General features: G+C 43.9%; 1 protein-coding gene across 7 annotated transcripts in view; it reads left to right on the top strand.

Moving 5' to 3' along the window:
• The window catches only part of APC (APC regulator of WNT signaling pathway), a 2693590-nt gene that overhangs the window by 2199204 nt on the left and 469370 nt on the right, over positions 1 to 25016 (top strand). For 6 of the 7 annotated variants that reach the window (XM_044064201.1, XM_044064200.1, XM_044064202.1 and 3 more), the window contains one exon: positions 22788 to 22889. In XM_044064201.1, the coding sequence (XP_043920136.1) occupies positions 22788 to 22889 (102 nt within the window). The remainder of the gene's footprint in view (positions 1 to 22787; positions 22890 to 25016) is intronic. The other variant, XM_044064205.1, reaches the window with a different exon arrangement.

The raw sequence follows: 25016 nt of genomic DNA on the forward strand, positions 1-25016 counted from the left end.
TTGTAAGAATGAAGGCGAGATAGGACAACATAACATAAAGAAGTTATGTACTCACCATAACATTCCATGTTTGTTGTTCATCTCGCCGTTCATTCTTACGAAACTTCCCTCCTTCCCCCTGCCAAAGATTCCATGTGGACCTGGTAGATCTTTTACTACTTTCAGGAGTTCTTCTCAGCTTGTTTCTCCTTCCAGTACATATAGTATGGACTTGGATACATGTTTATATGTATATGTTTGTAGATATGTATATAGTGTACGTATTGTTCAGTATTTGGACAAAACAAGATCTGGGGCATTACACCACTGCATTGTGGGATACCTTCTTGCCACGACCCAGGTTTGAGACTTTCAGCTAAGTATTCGGCCGAGTCGGAGCCGAGCCCATCATTGTAAGAATGAACGGCGAGATGGACAACAAACATAGAACGTTATGTTGAGTGCATAACTTCTTTTTCTCCAAGCCACTAGAACTCAATGGCAGATTTCCTGAGCAAAATTATAACTGTCTGGTTTGAAACTTGACACAAAGGTTTTCCTCAACTGTAGTACAAATTTGGTGCATTCTGGCAAAAAGGTTCCATTAAAGCAAAAAAGGTAAAGAAAAAAAAACTCCTAATAACTGTGATCTGACCAAAACAAGTGCAACTCTCATAGCTAGTTTGCAGTTGATAAAATAACTTGCCACTCCAGTGCACACTGCTAACTCCACAAGAAGGACCTTTAGCACACCCAGCCTCAAGGAGTTCACTCCCAAAACCTTCAAAGTTCAGGTTAGTACTGCACGATCACTTGTACTGTCCCTGGGTACTGTGATGTACCAGAAATTGGAAGGCCCAGCACTTTGAAGATATATCTACTCAAGCAGAAAAGATTTTCTGCATGGTGAAACAAGAATCATTTGAAACTAGTGGTTTCCTTTATTTTTTTGGTACCACAGTACCTCTTTCCATTTATGCTCAAGTATCAACAGTTTCAGCCTGAATGCATTTTTGTCAAGCCTTTTCCACCTCTGCTGTGAATTTGTTCTTGAAAAGTACTGCACGCATGAAGCTTGTGGCTTGACTAAAAAGTGCATACATACAAATTTGCTATACACAGGTAACCTGAAAACAGTATGTAGCTACAAACAGCTTAATAAGCATATTTTTAAAATTCTATAAATACATTGACATCTCAGCATAACAAGCCTATATAGGTGTATTAAATCCTCCACAAAGTACCTACATTTTAATTATTGGTCTTTTGGTTAGTCAGCCAGTCACATAGTGAATGCATTAGATAAATAGATCTTTTTCAGCATCTTTCAAAGTAGCAAATATTTTAAGGGCAATTCAGTGTTCATGTCCTTGGCTAGGTTCAAAGTTTTAAACATGAAAATAAACTAAGCTTCCTTTTTTCAAAGTAATTTGGAGGTTTCGCTATTTGACATAGAGCAAAGACAGGCAATGTTTTTCAGAGTGCCAAAAATCCCAACTACTACTCTTACAAGATAAAAATAAACAAACCGATATACAGTCAGGGTAGTACTGTTTATTAAATAAACAGTACTGCCCTGGCCGTTTATCAGCTCCTTTATTTTTATTTTATTTTGGTATTGTGCGAGTTTACTTTACTGATATAAGTTGCTTGAACTGCCAGTTGGAGAAACTGCAGGAGAGATGCATGGGATGTTTGGATATGCAAGCATATTTTAAATAAATTGGTTTCAGCTGTCCTAAATTATAGTCCATAAGTATGCTCAAATTTGTAAGACGTTTTGAAAAAAAAGTTTAAAATTAAGGTTATGTTGCTGCTAATGAAGATGCTTCTTGTGCTGGTTCCTAGTGGCGTGCCAATGAAAAGGATCTAGGGTAGTCCTTTGGCACTTATGCTTGGAAGTTGCATACACCTGACTTTGTTTTACACTGAATTAGTCACCCTAAGAATTTTAAAAGTTTGGGATAGAAGTTATGTTTTTTCCAGAAGTACATAGTCAATGTACAGTCCCAACATCTATAGAATGCTCCCAAAAACATATTCTAGCTTTCTTGCTCTTTTCTTAGTACAACATTTTTGCATGGACAAGTTACGGCATAAATGACATGGCTACTCTTACTGATATACCCACAGTGGCCACAGACTAGATTACATGTTCTTTATCTGGAGGGATAGATGGGCTTCCAAAACAAAATCAACAGGGGAGAGTGCATGTTCAGCTCATGCTTTTCAGCAAGGTAATCCTGTATATACTTTTGGAATTTGTTTGAGAACCTGTGATGAGGTTGCAGGGTTCCTCTAAAGATTTTGTCCCCAAAAGAATCTGCTAATGTTTCTTGACTAGAGGCACAGTCTTCTCTACCCCCTTGTCCATATCTTAATACAAAGTAAATGTCTTTAGCACCTCATCTATACTGAGAGAGGAGGTGTATGTTCTTGTGAAGACTGACTCTAGTTAATTTGTTTACCTTAGTTGTATGCTCCTTCCAACATCTCTAACCTGTAGCATCTGTTGACAACATGTCCATTATTTCCGATGGTAGTCTATAAACAATTTCACTAGTGCAGTTTGCAGTTCCTAGTATATTCACATACAGAAAAGACCTTAAAATGTTTTGAATGTAGCGTGGACTTGAGTTTTAGCTCAGATGTCAAAAACATTTTTGCCTACTTATAGGGATAAATGTCATAAGCTATCAAACATTGCATACCATATCTCTGGGTTGTGGCATATTTATCAGTTGTGGATGCATTTTCCACTGGTGTATGTCTATGGTATAAATATCACTCCAACAAACTGCAGAAGTTATTTTCACGAACAATTACAACTCCTGCAAAAGAATGTTAGTAACATAAAGAATAGATGTTATGTGATCCTATCTCGCCTACATTCTGACTGATGGGTTCGGAGCCGATCCCTCGGCTCCGACTCGGCACGCTTATGCCAAAGAGCGAAGTCTCTTATTGGCTGAGCTTACTATATCCCAGGATGCACCACTACCAGTCCCCCAGATCTCGTTTGCCGCTAACAAGTGAAGACGTGGTCTCGAGCTGGCTGAGCTAAGTAGTGATTATTTTCACTAACTTCCTGTCAGGAATTTCTTTATACTTCAACTAAAAGCTGTTTTAACAGCTATCTTGTGTTTTGAGTGTGTTTGGGGAAATTTACTTGGTAAATTCTTGTGTTGTGAGTGTTGTTTGACTAGAAGTACCTCTTGTGTGTAAAGGCCTTTCCCGGTCTTTTTGGTTGTTAGGTGACTTCTGTTCTATTTAGGGATCTCGGATCCTTTTTACTGGTGATAGTTTCTCTTTCTTTAAAAAGAAGGACAAAGCAGAGAAAATTTTTTTTTCTGTCATAGTTACAGTGTTTGTACTGTGTTTGGCTAGTTCACTGAATAATTTACGAATGTCTCAGGTTCCTAGGCCTTCAGGTTTTAAAAGTGCACCAAGTGCAACTTTAAAATGTCTATAACAGATGACCACTCTGTGTTTATTGTTTGGGTGCAAAACATTTGCAGGAGTCCTGCAGCGTGTGTCACGCTTTTTCCTCGAGGGTCCTCCAAGAGAGGAAAAATAAGCTTATATTAAAAGGCCTTATAAAACCCTCCTTTGAAGAAGCTTTAGCATCCTCTCCTTCTCCTGCTAAAAAGAAAAGGGCGTCGGCTCCGACCAGTCCGTCGGATCCGACCGCCAAAAGACATAGGCAGGCTTCTCCTTCCGCTCCAAGGACTTCGGAGCCGAGGGCGGAACGGTCTGCCTCGATGCCACCAGTCTTGACTCCTCTGGCTTCGGAGCCGATGGCTGGGGCATCGAGAGGCGGGTCACCTTCGTCGGCTCCACTGGTCTCGGAGCCGATGAAGGTTGTCCGCTCAGACACTTCCTCCTCGGCACCTAAGTCCTCCTCGGCACTGATGGAAGCTAGTTTGGGTATTCCTTCGGCGCCGATAATCATCGAGTCGCCTCGGAGCCGGTCCCCTAGCCCCTTGGGGCCATTGGAGAGGCCATCTCGAACCCGTTCAGTATCCTCTAGGTCATCGAGGATGTCAGATTCGGACATAGACAGGGTGCTCCAAAGACTGTTCCAGTCCCCAGTCTTTCAAAAATTTGTTTCGGCTCCGACCCAGTTGGCTTCAGAGCCGACAGCCCATGCCCATGTCATTGCCATTCCTCCTCCGACCGCTTCGGCTCCGTCGGAGCAGGTGCTGTTGGAGCCGGTGGAGGTCTTAGGGTCGGCTCCAACCCTTACTCCAACCCCGGCCTTCGGGTCCGAGTTTGGCACACGGACTTCTTCGGCTGGACCCGGGGGTGACGTCTCGGGACCTATGTTGTCGGTTCCGAGCCTCCCTCTCGGTGCTTCGGCTGCGGGACTTCCTTCTGCTATCATGGCTCTGGGGACCGGACACTCCCAGGATTCTGGGGGTCCGGCTTTCAGAGCTATGAGGAGTGCTTTGGCCAAGTCTTCTTCGGCCATCTCTCCGGCTTTACCGGCACCTTCCCTGGGCGTGGAGACTGGGTCTTTGGCAGTTCCCCTGTCCTTAGGCAGCGGAGCCCCGGGGCCTGAGGTTACCCCCTCTGGGGGTTCCCCTCCTCCTGAGGGTTCTTCGGAGTTGTCTTCAGAGGAGCCCCCAAGGAAGAGATCGTGCAAGAGGAAGCACGTGGACTCCCCCGAGTCTCTTACATCGGACACTGATCTTGATGATGCAGAGGGGTCCCCAAAGTCGTCCTCGGATGATGTCTCATTTGCAGACATTTTAGAGATCCTCAAACAACGAGGCGGCTGGATGTCCAAACCCCCCTCTGCTGATGAGTCAGTGCTTCTCAAGGCCTTTGGGGCTCAGCCCTCCGCCTCCTGGGTGTCTCCGCCCTGACGAGCTCCTGGATTTGGTTTGTCGGAGGGCGTGGGAACATCCAGATACCGTGGAACCAGTGCCTTCTCGTCCTAACAAATTTTTGTCTGCCCCACCCGAGAAGGAGTTCCTGACTAAAGGCGTGGCTGTAGATGCCATGGTGGTGGCATCTGCTACACAACAGGACGTGGCAGAGGCTTCAATGTCCGTCCATCCTCCTAATAAGGAGTCTAGGAGCATGGACCGGTACGGGAAGCGCACCCTGACTTCAGCGGCCTTTACTTTAAGGTCCCTGAATTATTTGGCACATTTTACCAGGCTACAGAGGGATCTGGTCAAGGAGCTGTCAGATTCCTCTCGGGTAACCTACCTGAGCAGCTAGCCCAGTCGGTTAGCTCTCAGTTGGCTATCCTTACTTCAATTTCTAACTCGTCCATGAGGCTCATTTCATATGCGGCCAAGGGGCGGTAGAGCGGCAGGCACAGGCGTGGCTCTACGGAGACAAGCCTGGCTCGCTTTGTGTCATTTTGCGGAGGCCTTCAAGTCTTCCTTCCGACGCTCCCTTTGATGGGTCCTCTTTGTTTGGACCTAAGGTTAAAGACACTCTTACCCGCTGTGAGCAAGAGGGAAAAACTTTATCTGCCGTGGGTGCACGTTATTCCACTCCCTTCGGCCTTATCCCAAGGCTAAAGGAGGAGGGAAGATGTGGTTCCGTAAATCACGTAAGTTTTTCCTCAACAGCAGGAAGATTCCCTTCCAGAGGCAGAGGACGGGGAAATTTTTCTGGGAGATGCCGTCCCAGAGGCGGCAGAGGGCCCCGCAATTCTGGAGACCGCGAGTCCTTTCGTGGCTCTTCAGCCTCCCACACTTCATGAGGGATTGCCCGGCTGTGCTGCTCCGGAGCCAGTCGGGTGCCGTTTTGCCAAGCACCTAAAAGCCTGGGAGTCTATCACTCAGGACAGATGGGTGCTTCGGATTATTGTCGGAGGTTACACCATTCCCTTCACACACTCACCCCCACCATCCAAAAAAATCCCGGACCCACCACCCAGTCAAAGGGAAATTGCAGCCGCAGAGGCGTTAAAGCTGCTAGAAAAGGAGTCATCCAACCGTCCCCACAGACCAGATCGGATCTGAAATTACTCAAGGTCCTTTTTAGTGCCAAAAAAGACAGGGGACCTGAGACCAATATTGGATCTCAGCAGACTAAACCAATCCGTCACGAAATCCAAATTCCGAATGGTCACGTTACAATCCATTCTCCCATTGTTGGAGAAGGATGTTTGGATGTGCTCCATAGATCTCAAGGACGCCTATTATCACATACCGATACATCGGGCGTCCAGGAAGTATCTGCGCTTCAGCCTGGGAGACAGTCATTTCCAATTTTGTGCACTGCCCTTTGGTCTCACCACAGCCCCCAGGGTGTTCACCAAGTGTTTGGCAGTAGTGACTGCTCACCTGAGGAGTCTTGGATTCCAAGTGTTTCCCTATCTGGACGACTGGCTCCTGACTGCCACCACCAGGCATCTACTAATGGACAACCTCAAAGCCACCTGGGTGCTACCCTGGGAATTACATTCAATTGGTCAAAGTCTGTCTTGCTGCCCTCTCAGCGCATAAGGTTCATAGGAACAGAGATAGACTCAAAATTGATGCGTCTTTCTTCCTACCGAAAGGATTCAAACTTTACAAGGTCAAGTTCAAGCCCTGCTTTCAAGATCCAAAGCCCCAGCCAGGATGGTCCTGCAACTTTTAGGTTCGATGTCTGCCACGGTTCTCCTAGTTCCTCTGGCAAGATTGCACATGAGGATTCTTCAGTGGCTATTGTCGACTCAATGGTCCTTTCAGAATCTTCCCCTCAATCACCCCATTATGATTACAGAAACGTGCAAACGGGACCTCCGCTGGTGGCTTCACCCGTCCAATCTGAATCAGGGAAGACCTTTTGTTATCCCCCCTCCGGTGGCCACCCTGACGACGGATGCCTCCCAGACAGGGTGGGGGGGGGGCATTGTCTGGGCAGGTTAGTTCAGGGTTCCTGGCTTCCGGACGAAACCTTTCTCCACATCAATGTATTGGAGATGAGGGCTGTACTTCTGTCCCTACAGGCCCTCCACAAGTTTCTCCCTCGAGGCATTATCGCTATCCACACAGACAACATGTCGGTGGTCTGGTATCTAAACAAACAAGGAGGGACCAGATCTTACCCCCTTTGCAGAGAGGCCATGAGGGTGTGGGAATGGGCTGTAGCTACCAACCGCTTCTTGGTAGCGACCCACATTCCAGGAAATCCAATATATTGGCAGACAGATTAAGCAGGACAATTCTCTCTCCTCACGAGTGGTCCCTGAACGAAACAGTAGCAGCTCAGGTTTTCAGAAGATGGGGACGCTGCTGCGACCTGTTTGCAACACCACAAAACACAAAGTGCAAAAGATTCTTCTCCTTGACTCCACATCAGGGGGAGGCAGCTATGGATGCTCTAGCACAACCTTGGCCAACAGGGCTACTTTATGCCTTTCCTCCGGTTCCACTTCTCCCCAAAGTCATTCAGAAAGCTTCTCAATTGGGGTCCACAATGATACTAATTGCTCCGTACTGGCCTCGTCAGGTATGGTTCCCCTACCTGAAGAAACATGCGTGGACGATCCTTGGTTTTGGATCTAACCCCGGATCTGCTAATTCATCAGTCGGGACGACAACACCAGTCCCTTCGCACGTTGAAGTTGACAGCTTGGCTCCTCCACTTCCGACTTTAGTCAGAAATCACACCTTAGACCCGGAAGTTATTCACATTTTATCTTCGGCCCACAAACCCACCACTAAGAAATTGTACCTCAGTAAGTGGAAGAGGTTTGCTATCTGGGCTCAACTCAGGGCTTAGACCCTATCACTGCCCGATTCCAGAGGTTTTGAAATTTTAACATCCTTGTTTAATCAAGGATCTTCAGTCTCTACTATTAAAGTCCAACTTGCAGCTATCTCTAAATTTCACGAATTCATGGATCCACCGTTGATGAGCAGCAGATTATGCAAAACTTTCATTAAAGGTGCGGGCTGTTAAGACCCCAGTTTTCATCCTGCGCCTCCGTGGGATCTTGATTTGGTGCTTCGTGCCTTAACATCTTCCCCTTCGAACCGGCTGCTACATGTGAGTTAAAATATCTGTCTTGGAAAACTGCCTTCTTAGTTGCAATTACCTCTGCAAGAAGGGTTTCAGAGCTTCAAGCCCTATCTATCAAACCACCGTACTTGATTTTTCACAAGGATAGAGTATCACTTAGGCCTAACCCATCTTTTGTCCCAAAGGTTTGTTCTAATCTCTGTCTCCAACAATCTCTAGAGCTACCAGTTTTCTTTCCAAAATTCTCCAACGAAGCAGAGTACACTCTCCATAAATTGGATGTTCACAGGCAATTGCGCTTCTATCTAGACAGGACTCAGCAAATTCGTAAATCAGATCAGTTGTTTGTGTCCTTTTCAGACAATAAATTGGATAAAACCATCACAAAAGCTACTATCTCCAAATGGATTAGAGATTGTATAACTCAGGCTTATTCCTGTTCAAATAAGCAACTTACAACATCTATCAAAGCTCACTCTACCAGAGCTATGGCTACTTCTATCGCCTTTCATTCCAAGCTCGCTATTTCTGAGATTTGTGCTGCGGCTACTTGGTCCAACCCGCACACTTTCATTTCCCACTATAAATTGGATGTGGCATCTAAAGGGCGAGCATCATTTGGTTCCACGGTACTCAGGAGTGTTTTCCAGTGAGCCACCCAGGATTCAGGTGCTAGGGACGCTGTCCCATCAGTCAGAATGTAGGCGAGATAGGATCACATAACATCTTTTAGTTATGTACTCACCATAACTTCAGATGTTTGGGATCCATCTCGCCACATTCCTAATACCCACCCTCCTTCCCCCGGCCTTGGAGATCAGAAGAGATTGAACGGTTTTGAGTTCTACTGTTTTATCTTGTTTCATCTGACGATGTTATATAAGCAGTGCATGCATGTGTGCATGTATGCGGACAAACTAGATCTGGGGGACTGGTAGTGGTGCATCCTGGGATATAGTAAGCTCAGCCAATAAGAGACTTCGCTCTTTGGCATAAGCGTGCCGAGTCAGAGCCGAGGGATCGGCTCCGAACCCATCAGTCAGAATGTAGGTGAGATGGATCCCAAACATCTGAAGTTATGGTGAGTACATAACTAAAAGTTAACAAGTGCTGCAAAAGAATGTTTAGCAAGACACAGTAAGAGTTCTTGGTGCTAAACTAACTTAATTGACAAACGTATGTGAACTAATCAACTGAAGCAGTTGCTTGAAAAATATTAGAAAAGAGAACTACTGTATTTCACGTCAGAAGATGAGTTGTACATAGCCTGTGAACTATATCAGTCTTGCATGTTACTTAGCAGACTGGATTTAAGATCTCCCACATGATGTTACACTATTTTTGGTGATTGGAAATATAATTTGTTGTTGGCATCACTGACAGTGATATTAAAGGAGTTGACCAAACAACACACTTAAGGAGTGACAAAGCAGTGACATTTCAGCTGCTGCCTATTCAGATTTTACTTGAGCACTGCTGTTTTGGTGGAGTGTTAGATTTGTCAGTCTGACTAAACTTATGCTCGTCTGTTAAAGTATTTAGGCCATTAAAGTTCAACTACATTAGTTTGTAGGTATGACATGTTTCTTTCTCTTCTTTGGTTCACCACTAGTGTAGCGAAAGTGGACAGTTTAGCCGTTCTCTGAAACACTTAGCTTATGAAAACTCTGATGTCATGTTACATTGGGGTGATCCCCCCCGAAACATTTAAAACAAAAGGCAAAAAATGTCTCTCTGCAAATGCTTATATAGCCAAATTAGAGTCTGTGTTACAAAAAGTAGTTTCAAACCTCCCTTTATGAAGACATCAAGGAAGTTATGTTCATTTTACCTTAAGCACATACCTCATACCTACTTCCTGCCTTTTGAATAAACAATGACTCTCTACTTGTAATGTCTTTATTAATGATCCCCCAGGGATCACTTCATTGGCTCAGCTGGACAGAGGTACAGTGAACTAGTCTAAGGGGGTGGCGAAAGCCAACACATTCTGGCTAGGCTTATAAATGCCTTCGGGCAGATAGCCTAGTACCTACCTATGAAGTCAAGCCAAAAAAAAAAATGTTTCACTAGCTGCAGACGTGTGTGTGTGTTTGTGTGTGTGTGTGTGTGTGTGTGTGTGTGTGTGTGTGTGTGTGTGTGTGTGTGTGTGTGTGTGTGTGTAGATATATATATATATATATATAGTATATATATATATATATATATATATAATGGGTCTACTTCTAATAATCAAAAGATCACTTACCCGAAGACAACTTTACTGAGACAACAACACCGAACTGTTAATTTACCGAACGATCAAACTACCGAATTTTGTAATAGGGTAAGTATGCACTTAACACAGTAACCAAGAGTCCAATAGTATCCACAAAAAAAAAACACCACTGGCTACAGCGACTGAATTTCACAAACAGGTTAAGCGCTTTTATCCAAACACTATTAGGACTTCCTCAGAACAATATGATACTGGGTTGGGATATTCTTGATGTTGATCTTGCAGCTGCTACTGCAACTGCCAGCTTTTCTATGAAGAACTGATGCGGAATCTTTTAGTGTAGTAGCTTTATGCTTTTCCATATGTGATTGTTAGAATATTATCCACTCAATATTCACATCTCAGGAGTGGTTTTTGAGCTGGTAGTTAGTGTAGAAGACCTACTGCTAGCCGTATTGTGGAATTTTCCTACAGTGAAATGTGACACAAGGAAGAGGAGTAGAATTGAGTTAGAGCTGTGGGCTAGGCAGAACCACATGGACACCTGAAAGACAAAGCAAGTCATTGTGTACCAGTGAATGGTAGTAAGTTTCAGAGCTCTAACTGAGTGAAAGGGAGGAAGTAGCATGAACAAGCAGCCAAATAAAAGGAAACTGAAAGTGAAGTGAAACTTGTAATAGTCTGTGATTATTGGCATGGAATACATCTATTAATTACTCCCTGGATCCTAGGAAAGAATGATAGGATTAATGATATTTTAGGCTTTAAAGTATCATTTGCTGAACTAGCAGCTGTTAAGGGGATGACGCACAAAAACTCTTCTAGGCTTTTGTTTTTTTTTTCAGTTTGTGGTGATCATATTGTGCTGTGTATCTACTGTATGATACTTGTGAAAGTATACTGGAGCAACATTATATACAAATTTATTGGCTGTATTTATTATTTGTTTTCATCTGATTTGGACATATATTGAAGTTATACTGGACTAAGTAGCATGTACAAGAATGAAGCCACATTGATCAGAATATTATTTACTTTCACTTAATTTGGATCTTACTTTACATTTCATAGGCCATTTGGGCCAACTACCATGTTCATGGGAGATTTCAGCTACCCCTCTGTGGACTTGGGAAGCATACACTGCCTCCAACTTTAAGGCACAATGTTTCCCAGACTTTATTAAGCAAATACCTCTGACCAGATAGTGCACAGTCCAACCAGACGTTCAAACATACTGGACCAGATATTCACCAATATGGAAGAGCACTGCACCTCTCCCCTATGTCACATTCTCACTGGTGAAATCGGATCACAAAGATGTCTCCTTTGAAATAAAAATCAACATGGAAAACCAAGCAAAACCTGTAACAGGAGCTATTCTAAAGTAAACTACATAATGTTAAGTTGTCAATCTCGCCTTCATTCTTGCTTGATGGGTTCGGAGCCGATCCTCGGCTCCGACTCGGCACTTGCTTTAGCTCGAGAACTCCTTTTACCAGCTCGAGGCAGCCCCATATCCCATGATGCAAGGCGGTAAGTACCCAGATCTCGTTTGCCGCTTCGCTTAGGAGGTCTTCTTTTTACCAGCTCCTGGTAAGTTGTTCACTTTTGTGATATTTAAGCCCCTTTTTAGTCAAAAACCTTTTATTGATAGTTTTTAAGTTTAATTGTACCTTTTCTGACAGAAATTCCCTGTCTCCTTTAATTTTTTGTTAGTCAATCTTTACCCTATCCCATCCCCCCCCTGTTAGGGTGTGTGTGTTGGTTTATAGAATACCCTTTGGTATTTTATTTAACTTAATTTTGACTGGTGTGTGTGTGTGTGTTTTTTCGGCACCATGTCAAAGGAGAGGGTCTCAGGTTTTAAGAAGTGTGACTCGTGCTGTCAGAAGATGTCTCTGACAGACGGTCACACTTCTTGCCTGTATTGTCTGGGCCCTCTTCACCTGCAGGACTCCTGTGCTATTTGTCACTCCTTCAGCCAGAGAGTCCTGCAGGAGAGATTTAAATAAACTGATTCTTAGGGGCCTTCTTGCCGGAGGGCTCTCCGGCTAAGTCGGCTCCACCAAAATCAGTAAAACCTTCCAAGGCCCAGGCTTCTGTATCTAAGCCTGTGGCCTCGGCCCGACTCGCATTGAGTCGAGATCGGCTCCGGCTGGAGCCGATTCTAGCTGACAAAGCCTTCGGCACCGATGGCTATCGGTGCCGAATCTGTATTAACCGCCGATGTCGGCTCCGATCGGCTCCGACACCCATGTGGCACAGGCATCGGTGTCGGCCCGATCGGCTCCGACACCGTTACTTTGGTGGCTGTATCGGCTCGGCTGGAGCCAATACATCGAGCTCCTGTCGGCTCCGAGGTCGGCTCCGACAGGATCTATGGTATCGGGTCCGATGGGTCTTTCCAGGAAGAGGTCCCGGTCTTCCTCCTTGGAGCCGATACTTTCGCCCGGCTTCACCTCTTCTATCGGAACGGAGCCATCGGAGCCGATCTTCAAGGTCATCCAGGTTGTCAGATCATGACCTAGAGAGAGTGGTCAGTAGATTACTCAAGTCACAGGTACTGGCCCAAATGTTACACAGTCCGTCTCAACAGATGACTGTTGGTCCACACCCCGTTACAGTTCCTCCTTCAACTCTACCCCAGAGCTTGGAGTTGGAGTCTTCGGGAGTGGTTACTGCTACGGCTGGAGGACGGATACCCCCTTCTGTTCCTTCAGCCTCTACTCTTATCTCCTCTTCGAGACCTTTCTTAGAGGGATTCGGTGGTCGGGCTTCCATGGTTTCCTCCGAGGGGGTGAGTGGCATCGGACCCTTGTCCGAGCCCGCTCTTCCCCTTGGAGCCTCGGCCTTGGTGAGCTCGGCTCCGACATCTGCCTCGGAGACTTCCCTTTCGGTGGTCCCTGGAGTTCCTAGCTCTTCGGAGCGGGTTCTCTCGGACCTGCCTGGGAGGGGAGCATTCGAGGTGATGAAGAGTGTACTGGCCACTGGTATCAGTCAGCAGTCTGTTCCCGTAGCTCCTCCCTCTATAGTACCTGTTGACATCTCTGCCACTTCTCTTGCTACAGGACCCAGAGATCCTCCGCCTCAGGTTTCCCCATTGGGAATTTCCCCTCTTCCGAGGATTCTCCTGATGTTTCGGGAGATCCTCCTAGGAAGAGGACTTGTAAGAGGAAGCATGTAGACTCCCCCGAGTCTGTCACTTCGGATACTGACTTTGATGAGTCAGAGGGATCCCCTAGATCCCCCTCTGAGGATGTCTCCTTCTCAGACATCCTAGAACTTCTGAAACAGAGGGGAAACTGGCCCACCAACAATCCCTCTGAGGATGAGTCAGTATACCTAGAGGCGTTTGGATCTCGGCCCTCCACCTCCTGGGTATCTCCGCCTTTCGACCCCCTTATGCAGGTGATTGCACGAAAGGCGTGGGCAGCTCCTGACTCTGTAGAGCCAGTCCCTAGGAGGCCTTCAAAATTTATCACTGCCCCGAGCGACAAACAATTCCTTACTAAAGGTGTCCCCGCTGATGCCATGGTGGTGGCTGCGGCCACCAAAAAGGAACTTGCAGATCCTTCCGTGCCCGTCCATCCTCCTAATAAGGACTCTAGGACCATGGATAGGTACGGTAAGCGGATGTTTTCCTCAGCGACCTTTGCTATGCGTTCGCTGAATTACCTATGTCACTTCACCAGACTCCAAAGGGATATCCTGAAGGAGCTGGGAGAAGTAGTTCAGGATCCTACAGCTGCAGGGGCTCAAGTAAAAATTGCTTCTCAGCTAGGAACCCTCAATTCCATTGCAAACTCCTCCATGCGGCTAATATCTTATGCTGCGGATGGAGCGAGTAGAGCCGCAGGCACAGGTGTGGCTCTTAGACGCCAAGCCTGGATGCGGCTATGTGATTTTATGGATCCCTTTAAGGCGTCCTTCACAAATTCTCCCTTTGATGGGTCAGCTTTGTTTGGCCCTCAGGTGAAGGAAACCTTGACCAGGTGCGAGCAGGATGGCAAGACTCTTTCTGCTGTTGGAGTCCGTTTTTCCACCCCTTCTAGGCCTTATCCCAAAGGACAGAAGGGTGGGAAGATGTGGTTCCATAAATCCCAAGGAGTCACGCCGGATTCACGTGGTCAGTTTACCCCTAGAGGCAGAGGGGGTAACAATAACAGACGCTCTAGAGGCAGAGGGGGTCCAAGAACCAGGGAAACAGGGAGCCTCTCTCTGACAAGCCCTTTCAGCATCCCTGAGGTGTTGCCCGGCTGTCCCTCCTTGGAGGCAGTCGGGGAAGATTATCACTGTACCCAGAAGCCTGGCATTCCCTCACTCAAGACAGATGGGTACAGTCGATCATATCCAAGGGTTACATAATTCCTTTCGAGGAAAGTCCTTTCCCCTCAAATTCCCTTCCAGATGTACCACCCGGTCTAAGGGACATTGCAGAGTTAGAAATCGCAAAACTACTGCAAAAAAGAGCCATTCAGCCAGTTACAATAGACCATTCAGAGCCGGAATCTACTCAAGGTTCTTTTGGTCCCCAAAAGACGGGAGACTGGAGACCAATATTGGATCTCAGCAGACTCAACAAGTCTGTCAAGAAGACAAGATTCCGAATGGTCACTCTTCAGTCAATTCTGCCCTTCTTACAGAAGGACAACTGGATGTGCTCAATAGATCTTCAGGATGCGTACTATCACATCAAAATTCACAGACGCTCCAGGAGATTTCTCCGCTTTCGGCTAGGGTCCAGTCATTTCCAGTTCAGAGCCCTGCCCTTTGGTCTCACTACAGCCCCCAGAGTGTTCACCAAATGCATGGCAGTGGTCACGGCTCACCTGAGACGCCAAGGATTCCAGGTGTTTCCGTATCTCGACGACTGGCTCCTGTCAGCCACCACCAGGCATCAGCTTATACAAGCCAGGGATTACACAATAGACCTTTGTTCTCATTTGGGCATCTCAATCAACTTCAAAAGTCATCCTTATCGCCCTGCCAGTCTATTACCTTCATAGGCAAACTTAAACACTGTTCGGATGTCAGCTACCCTTACAGAACAAAGAGTTTCAGACATTCAGACTCATGTCAGGATCATTCTGGCCAGCAAGAAAATACAGGCCAGAATGGTTCTGAAGTTATTAGGTCTCATGGCTGCGCCATTACACTTCTTCCCTGGCTCGATTCTACATGCGCCTTCTTCAGTGGATGCTGTTCACACAGTGGTCATACCAGCAACTTCCAATGCGTCACCAGATTCTGGTGACACAAACATGCAAAGAACATCTTGCTTGGTGGATCACATCGCCTCAGGTTCACCAAGGCAGGTGCTTTGTACCTCCGTCCCGGATAGCCACTGTCACCACAGATGCCTCCCTGATCGGGTGGGGGGGTCATTATCAGGGCAGGATGGTTCATGGGACGTGGCAACCGTTCGAGTACCATCTGCACATAAATGTCCTGGAGATGAGAGCAGTGCTTTTAACGTTGCAAGCCCTCAACGACTTTCTTCCCGTAGGGACAATTGCAGTCCACACAGACAACATGTCTGTAGTTTGGTATATCAACAAACAGGGCGGAACCAAGTCCTACCCCTTGTGTCGAGAAGCGCTCAGACTTTGGCAATGGGCGATCTCCTCTCATCGGTTTCTGGTAGCAACGCATATCCCTGGGAAAACCAACATTATAGCGGACAGATTGAGCAGAGCTATCCTCATGCCTCACGAGTGGTCTCTCAAGCAATCTATAGTGGAAGAGATTTTTCTGGAATGGGGTCGTCCATGTTGCGATCTTCTTGCTACTCCCCAGTACAGCAAATGTCCAGACTTCTTCAGCCTCTTCCTCTATCAGGCCATCCCCCAGAGACGCTCTGACCCAGGATTGGCCCCAGGGACTTCTTTATGCCTTCCTCCATTTCCTCTGATCCCTCAGGTGATCCAGAAAGCTACCGCTTTGAGAGCCAAATTGATTCTCATTGCCCCTTACTGGCCTCGACAAGTTTGGTTCCCGTTCCTCCATCATCACCTTTTGGTGCAGCCGTGGCATCTGGACCCAGTGCCAGATCTACTGATTCACCAATCCGGTCAGCTGCACCGGTCAATCCCTTCTCTCAACCTCACAGCATGGTTGCTCCACTTCCTTCCTTAGCCAGGCTTCCTTTGATCTCTAACCCAGTTAGAGACATCATAGTAGCTTCACTAAAATCCTCTACCAGGAGGATTTACACAAGCAAATGGAAATGTTTCTCTTATTGGGCTAAGGCCCAAAATATTGATCCTTTTACTGCCCCTGTTCAGGCAGTTCTGGACTTCTTAGCAGAGATTTTTCATGCAGGCTCCTCTTCTTCCACAGTCAGAGTTCAATTGGCTGCTATTTCTAATTTTCATGTCGGGATAGCAGATCATAATATTATGTCCCATAGGCTCTGCAGGGCCTTCTTGAAAGGAATTTTCCTACTAAAGCCTCCAATCAGGAATCCTCCTCCTCAGTGGGATCTAAATTTAGTGCTGACATCCTTGATTCTTCCCCTTCGAGCCAGCTGTTTCTTGTTCCCTGAAATATCTTTCTTGGAAAACTTTATTCCTAGTGGCTATTACATCTGCCAGGAGGGTGTCTGAACTTCATGCTCTTCGGTTCGACCCCCCTATTTGATTTTTCACAAAGACAGAGTATCTTTGAGAACTAATCCATCCTTTTTACCTAAGGTCGCTTCAAAGAACAATCTGAATCAATCCATTGATCTCCTGTATTTTTCCTAACTATCCAGATAGAGCTGAACAAAAGCTACATTATCTTGACGTCCACCGTCAACTTAGATATTATTTGGACAGAACAAAAAATTTAGAAAATCTGATCAACTTTTTGTTTCCTATGCGGATAATAAAAAGGCCTTCCTGTTTCTAAAGTGACTTTGTCCAGATGGCTTTCTTCGTCATCACTGAAATTTATACGATCAGGGGAAAACAGCTGTGCTCAAAACCTAAAGCACATTCAACTAGGAGTTTAGCTACTTCTACAGCTTTTCAAGCTAGACTTCCTTTGGACACTATTTGTGCAGCGGCCACTTGGGCCACTCCTCACACTTTTGTTTCCCATTACAAATTGGACTTGGCCTCCAGAGACAGAGCCAGTTTTGGCTCTACAGTCCTCAAGAGTTTGTTCCATTGAGCCACCCAGGATAGAGGTGCTAGGGACGCGGTCCCATCAAGCAAGAATGAAGGCGAGATTGACAACTTAACATTAAGAAGTTATGTTCCTACCATAACGTTCCATGTCTTCTCTCGCCTTCTTTCTTGCGACCCTCCCTCCTTCCCCCTGGCCTGGACAGACCTTGTATAAGAAACTATTATGCTAAAGACCATTCAGACCTGGTCCTTTTTCCATCTGTAAGTTTCTTCTTCCTTTGGGAAGTATTTTATGCTTGGTGTTATTGCCCTTTGTCAACAAACGAGATCTGGGTACTTACCGCCTTGCATCATGGGATATGGGGCTGCCTCGAGCTGGTAAAAGGAGTTCTCGAGCTAAAGCAGTGCGATGGAGCCGAGGATCGGCTCCGAACCCATCAAGCAAGAAAGAAGGCGAGAGAAGACAACTAACATGGAACGTTATGGTAGGAACATAACTTCTTATTAACTGACAGCTTGTCAAAATTCAGTGCCTCTCTGAACCCCAAGTCCACGGCAACTTATGTGGAATTTGTTCACATAAACCCTGTACAACCATGTAAATGGCTGCATAAAAGCTGCTGTACGTAACAGAACTAATCCCAGAACAAAAAACAAAAACAAACCACACTGGTGGAATCCTAACCTTAACAGGGTATACAACAAAAGAAAAAAAGTCATGCCCAAAATTAGAAACAGCAACTCTCATAATGGCCAGAGCTCACTAATCAAACTAAACAGGAAAATAAGAGGACTAATTAAATGCAACAAGGTCAATTGTGAGGTCAAGGTAGCCTCTCAGGCTAAAGACAACCACAAACAAGGCCAATTGTGAGGTCAAGGTAGCCTCTCAGACTAAAGACAACCACAAGACCTTCTACAGCTGTGTGTGAACCCTTAAAAGGAACGCGCAGCAGTGTGTTCAGCTGTTTTTAAGTGGTACCACCTTCATCAAGCAAAGTGACACGCTGGCTAACAAATTCAGCTCTAACAAACCCTCACTCTTCCCTGGCTTCCCCCATGAAATCCCTACTAGCTTGACCCCCCCCAAACTTATTAGCAGGGAGTAGATCATGGACATGCTCAATAAGGCCAAAAGCACAGCCTCAATGGACCCAGACAGTGTCCCAGTTTGCTTCCAAATAGCTTGAAGCATGACCTGCCAGGACAACTTAAGTCACTTTTCAACTACAGCCTCAAAACAGGCCACATGGATGGAGGGCTGCAATGATTGTCCCTCTTCACATGAGTAGACCATCAACTGACCCCAGAAACTACAGACCCATTAGTCTAACTAGTCTAATATGCAAAGCCATGGAATAAATTTGTCATGGAAGTGATGAATAAAGACAATGACAACCTACAGACATTGGACCCATACCAGTTTGATTTTGTCAGAGGAAGGCTATGCCTACTTAACTTGGTAGACTTCTTTGAGAGGGTCACGAAGACAGTGGATGTAGGGAGAACTCTGCATACCACCTACCTAGAGTTGGCCAAGGTATTCAGTACAATACTCCACTCTGGTATTGTTGACAAACTCACCACATTAGGCATAAATCCCTATGTAACTTAATGGATTGCCAGCTGGTTCAAAGGTAGAATCCAAGAAGTCAGTACTGGTGAGGCCATGTCCACCAACAGCCTTGTCACCAGCAGACTATATCAGGGCTTGGTGCTGGGCCTGCTCCTGTTTGGAATCTTCTTCTTGGAGATCAAGGGCTTCTGGCTCACCAAGTTTGCAGACAACTACAAAATGTGAGCTGTCATAGATTCCCCCATGACAGCAGCAATCCTGCAAGAGGGTCTAACACAGACAAATGACTGGTGGCAAAGCCACAAATTAAAACTGAATGCCAAGAAGTGCATTACAGTGGTTTTTGGGAAAAAGTTCACCTAGGTTAATTACTACATTGATAAGACACCCCTATGAGTTGACCCAGTAGTTAAGGATCCAGAAACATATATCGCCAGTAATCTGGCCTTTGACCAGCATGTAGCCAAGGTAGTAAGAAAATCATTTTATGTTGCCCAGTATATAAGTAAGAGTATGGCATCCAGGTCCAAGAAAGTTATAGCATCACTTTACTCAGCCCTTATCAGACCCATCATAGAGTACATTGCCCCATTTGACATGTACCTGACCAGACATATGCAGAAGCTGGAACTCCCACAGAGGTTCCTTACCAAGAGAATCCATGATATTAACACATTGCCTTGTACATATAGCCTTAACGCCTGATCTCTGTGTTCAGTTTCTTACTGGTTGCTGACATTTGATCTATACCTGGCATATAAGGTATCCTCAGATCCAGCCTTTATGGACCTTTTGGAAATCCGCAAAATGAATAGCACCAGAAGTACTAGATACAAGGATTTAAACTTTGTTTGCAACATAAATAAAATATGTTGGAGAGAGATGTGTGTTAAAAGATCCTCACACTTTGGAGAAGGCTCCCCATCCATACGAAGCAAAGCCCATTACATTTTTTTTTATTTTCATACAGACATCTGTTTTTGACTTGTAATCAAACTGTCATTGTTAGTACAGCTGCATTTTAATTCACTTCCTTCTCCATTATAGGTTCATAGGTAGGTACTAGGCTATCGGCCCTGGGGCCTATAGAAGCCCAGCCAAAAAGGTACCGTGCTTTTGACACCCAAGAAAATTATTTTCCTGTGCCACTGTCGAGCAGAGCCACAGAGGCGATCCCTGGGGTGAAATTCCTATTTCCCATCCAATCATCAAGATTTTTCTTGAAGAGTGCTAATGAGGAGCTTTGTATAGGTTCATAGGTAGGTACTAGGCTGTCGGCCCTATCGTGTATTTCATGTAGCCGGTCTCTTTTCATTGTTTTCATCAGCCAGTTTTTCTTATTATCATGTATTTTATTTACTCATAGTTCACTTTTTATCATGTACTATGTACTTTATATGTATGTTTTTATATTGTATTTTTAAAATTGCATGTTTTATCTTGTACTTTTTAGTATGCGTTTCTGGAGCTTTTCTCCTCGGGTCGCCACTGAAACTGGGCCCTTGGCCCAGTGGACTAACCCAGTCAACAAAAGATAAATAAATACATAAATAAAATGTAAGCTTGACCATTTGATGGGAAATTAAAAAATTCACCCGTCTGACCATTATGTCCCTGATAGAGGCTGACAGTAAATATTCCCTAACAAACGTACTCTCCACTAAACCTTTAGCAACCTCCTAACATACCCCTCCAAGTAGACGATCATGTTATATGGGGACATGATTGGGTTAAGTTACGCAGCTAGGCTTTTGATGACCCTGGTGTTCATTAACCTAGTATTTACCTATGAACTGCTGGCATGCTTTTCTGAAGTATTGGTCCTTTCCCTTGGTTAATTCGCTTGGAAGAATAGTCATTCCTTCAACAAATCAGCAGTTGATTTCATTAGTAAGTAACACTGGTAGCAGTTGTGATATTGTTGATAGTATGGCATGGAAAAAGCAGTAGGCTCAGCATAGCTGCACATATTTGGTCAATGAATGGCATTTGTAGTTTACTGGCTTTTATTTGGAGAGTTGGAAATTCAACAACTGGAAGATCATGGAGACAATTTTCAGCTGCATGCTGCTGTTGAGGTTGAGTGCATATTGTGTATGTTACTTATTTAGATCACTGTTGTGGTACTTGGTACTGGAATGCAGTTGCTAGGTGACTGTGTATGTCTACCTCTAAGCTCAGGACCCTTTCCTTTTTTAAACATCACCTTTCTGGAGTCTTCCATAGATGTATAACCTGGTGTACATGTGAAGAAGGCCCACATGATTATTTCTGAGGTGGAAAACCAGATCCTCTACCATTTTAGTTAAGCAGATGATGAAAGGGTTTAGTGGGGAAACATAGCCTTTTCACACAAAGCCTAGGATTTACAAGGAAGATGCCGCAGTGAAAAAGGGCCAGAAAAGTAGACTTGTTCACTCTCCTCTGATTCCCAGCACATGCCCTCTGAGCAGGGACCTAGTGGGTTTTTCACATCTCCCCAGGTTTTCCCCGAAGTTCAGCCTGGTCCCAGGTGTACTAATGACTGTACATGCCCAGAAACTGTTCACTGAACCTTCAGTGTCATAAGTCCCCCAACTCCAAAAGGAAGAGGAACACGCACTTACATAGGTATGTGACTGTCAAGAAAGTGAAGGAGAGAGGAACTTTATCTGTATGGCAGTTGGTTAAGAGTTGTTTCCTGTGGTTCAGTGGTGTAGGGTTTGATTCCCTCAGACTCCATTACCTAACTATGTAACTCTGAGCAAGTCACTTAACCAGATAGTGTTCCTGGGCTGAAAAACATCTGTTGAGATCAGTGCCCCACCCTGGTCAATGTATATCTATAATTTTTTTTCAGATGTCTTTCCCTCTTGCATAAGATTCTGACACTTGAGAACATTATCTCCTCTAACTTTTTCTGAAGAGATCTGTTTTTGTATATCCTTACCAGGATGAATGATTTCTTCAAATAATGGCCATAAAGAGATATTTTCATTTATTGGGATTGGATGAACCAAAATTTTGTGGCCTTTCCTCTTATTCTAGAAGCATTGACAAAGGCCTTCTTGGCAGACCTCTCAGGGGCCTGTCAGCCACCTTGTTGTATAAGGTACAAAATACTGATAAAATATAGGAATCCAGTGGCATATTCAGCAAAGTAGCATCCATGAATCCAGAAAAAAAAAGGTCCAATGTAGTTTCTGCCAGTAACACATTTCCCAGTGACACGGAAAGGGCTTTGAAAAGACTTGAGAAGAAGGTTCATTTGTCTGCTCCCCTGGCCTTCAGACTTATTAACTGCTAGATGCATTTAAACGAGTTATAGATGGCTGTCTTCAGCCACCTGGGAGAAAAGTTTTAGGGAGGTGTCTGATGCTGATCTAAGGACAAAATTTTTGATACACACCTCTTGTTTATTTCTGGGTCCTTTATTATTGAGTTTTAAAAGACTGAGTATTTGTAGTGGTATGTGCATATTTTGATATTGCCGAGTTATACTTCAGCGGGCATCATTTTAAGTGTTGCCTTGTACAGCAATTTTTTTCTTTTGTATAGCTAAGTCTGGCAAATAACAGTCCTTTTCCCAGTATAGCAAGGTTTGACAGCAAGTAATGACTTTGTACACACCTCAAAAAGTATAATTTCCTGGTAATTATTGTACTAAGTATTATTCTTAATCGTATATGAATTTGTTTGATTTTGTAGAAATGTGAGGAAAAAGTCAGAAAGGTTTTTCTCCATTATTGAAGCAGCTCTTTTTAATTTATACCCCTTCCAAATGATTTTTAAGAATATTAGAAATAAAAAAATATATACATTTTACTTTTTTTTCCCATTTTAATTTGAAATAGTGTTGGTTTCAAAGAAAGGTCTGAACCCAGAGTATTATCACTCTAGTAAACTTTAGGTAATGATCTAGAAAATTTAACTAGTATTCTTTCTGCAGCAGGGTTCAAGTACTCGACTGGACCAGGAGTTAGCAAGCGGTATGAACTGCAGCAGTGCTTATTCTGTTCCTCGGAGGCTGACAAGTCACTTGGGTACCAAGGTACAAAGCACATTTCACTTTAAATTTTGTGTTGGAATGATTTTCTAAAAACAGTGTATCAAATGAATGCCACTATTTTGTAGAAACCAACTTGATGTATTATCACTAGAACTGTATGTTTTCTAGATGTATGACAAACTATTAACTTTTCTTGTCCACTGGAGAGGTCGTAAAGTTGCACCCATAGGTTCCTACATATTATTGATGATGCAGCTTTTGCAGACAAAATTATTGCACAGTAACCGTACAGCAAACAAACTTCAGTGTTTCCTGAAAGTTGAAAGTGTAAATCGCAAGTTGTTCTCCACAAAGCAATTTCTTTAAAGACACTACTAGATATATATAGTGTAATTTTGACTCATTCTTCTGCAAAAATAAAATCACCAGTCAGCTCTCCAAATTTCATAAAATGTGTATGCTGCCTCCCTTACTTATAAAAATATTCATGAGTTACTTTTTTTGTTTTATAAGCCATTTATGCTTCAAAATAGTAATGAAACCATGGAAATGGCATACATTTTTTGTTAATATCCTTATACCAATGCCAAGATATTTTGAAAACCATACCTTATAGATATAAAGTATCCATGGTGGTTTTATCTGTTGCTGTTGCCTTTTCAAATGATCCATTGCAGTTTTTTGAACTTTCATTATTTTTGAAATATTTATAAAAAAATGACAAAGTCTGCGTTTCGTATAGTCATTTTCAATGTGAATATTTAGCTTTATGTAGTAATGGAAAGTTTATCCTGTAGTTCTTGTCTCATTGTGAGTATGAACATGACAACTTTTTTTTTTTTTTTTTTTTTTGGTAAATAAGACATTCAATGTTAGGTTAACTCCAGTGGAGGCAAGCATATCATACATTTTTTTTCACAAGATGCAGTTAAGTCATTTGCATTTTCAATTGCTATGCATTTAATAAACTGTGAAAATTATGAATATTTTATGGATAAAAAGGAAACTGCTGACAGCAGTTAGCGTGTAAGCAGAAGGTGGCAGTTTGAAGTCCTCATCTAAAAAGATCTCTGAATTTAGAAAGCATGGTAGAAAACCAAACCCAAATGTCTGAACGTTTATGTAACACTGATAATTTCTTCTTTGATATGCTTTCTTTTTGTGAAGAAGGTGGCTTAACTTGTACTGCAAGTCCTTTTTATTACAAAAAATGTACTTTGAGAGGATTTCTGGGATATGAACCAGAAAGTGGAATTATTTCAAATGGAATCCGTCAGATAGTTTAAAAAAAATCATATCATCGGCATTTTTGGGAGTAAAACCTCTCGTAGCCTATGGCTGCATCCATAACTCTTGGTTATATTTCTTTTCCTAATTGCTTACAATGTATCCTATCCTAGCAGTCATTACCTGAAGGTGCTTACATTCTAGGCCAGAAGAAAAGACTATACTCACCTCCAACTCTGTTATTACCTCTGAACTTTATATCACATTGAAAACTGCAATTATCAGTGCCATTTACTGTCAGCATCACCAGTATGTATTTGTAACCATGTTAAAGAAGATGACAGTATGAAGAGGCTGGTGAGAGATAGTGGGAGTGGAAAACCCATGAAGTGATGTGCCATTTTTAACACCATTTGGCTGGGGGAATTGTCTTTTTTTTTTTCTTTTTTAATTTCGGTTTGTGGTTTTTATTTATTTGCTTGCATAAGACTCACTACTAGTCACAAATGCTTCTTTTCAGGTGTTGCCTAGCAGTGCTGAGACTGAAGTAGTCAGACCCAGGGCTGTATGATGAAGCTAGTTAGCAACTACACTTTGTGTCGTAATGCCCCATTGTCCTTTAATTATATGAGAGACTTCTAGTGGTGCCATTCTCTGCCTTTGCCCAACCACACACATATTTATATATACGTAGATTTGATGGGTCTACTTTGTTTTGTTGAATCTCATTTCATTGAATTTCATTTCACCCCGACCAGTTTGCTAAAAACTCAAATTAATGAAAACTCATTTCACTGAATCTCATTTCACTGAACTGCAGTTAGTATATATATGGCACTGTGTAGAGTACTGTAAGGCAAGTAAAAGGTATATGCCCTTTTTCCCACTGTAGTGCGATCATGGAGTTAGTATATATAGTTAGGGAGGGTGTGGGGGGCACAG

Source organism: Protopterus annectens, chromosome 2.part2, assembly GCF_019279795.1.
Source record: "Protopterus annectens isolate FY-2018-M chromosome 2.part2, PAN1.0, whole genome shotgun sequence".
Lineage (NCBI taxonomy): Eukaryota > Metazoa > Chordata > Ceratodontiformes > Protopteridae > Protopterus > Protopterus annectens.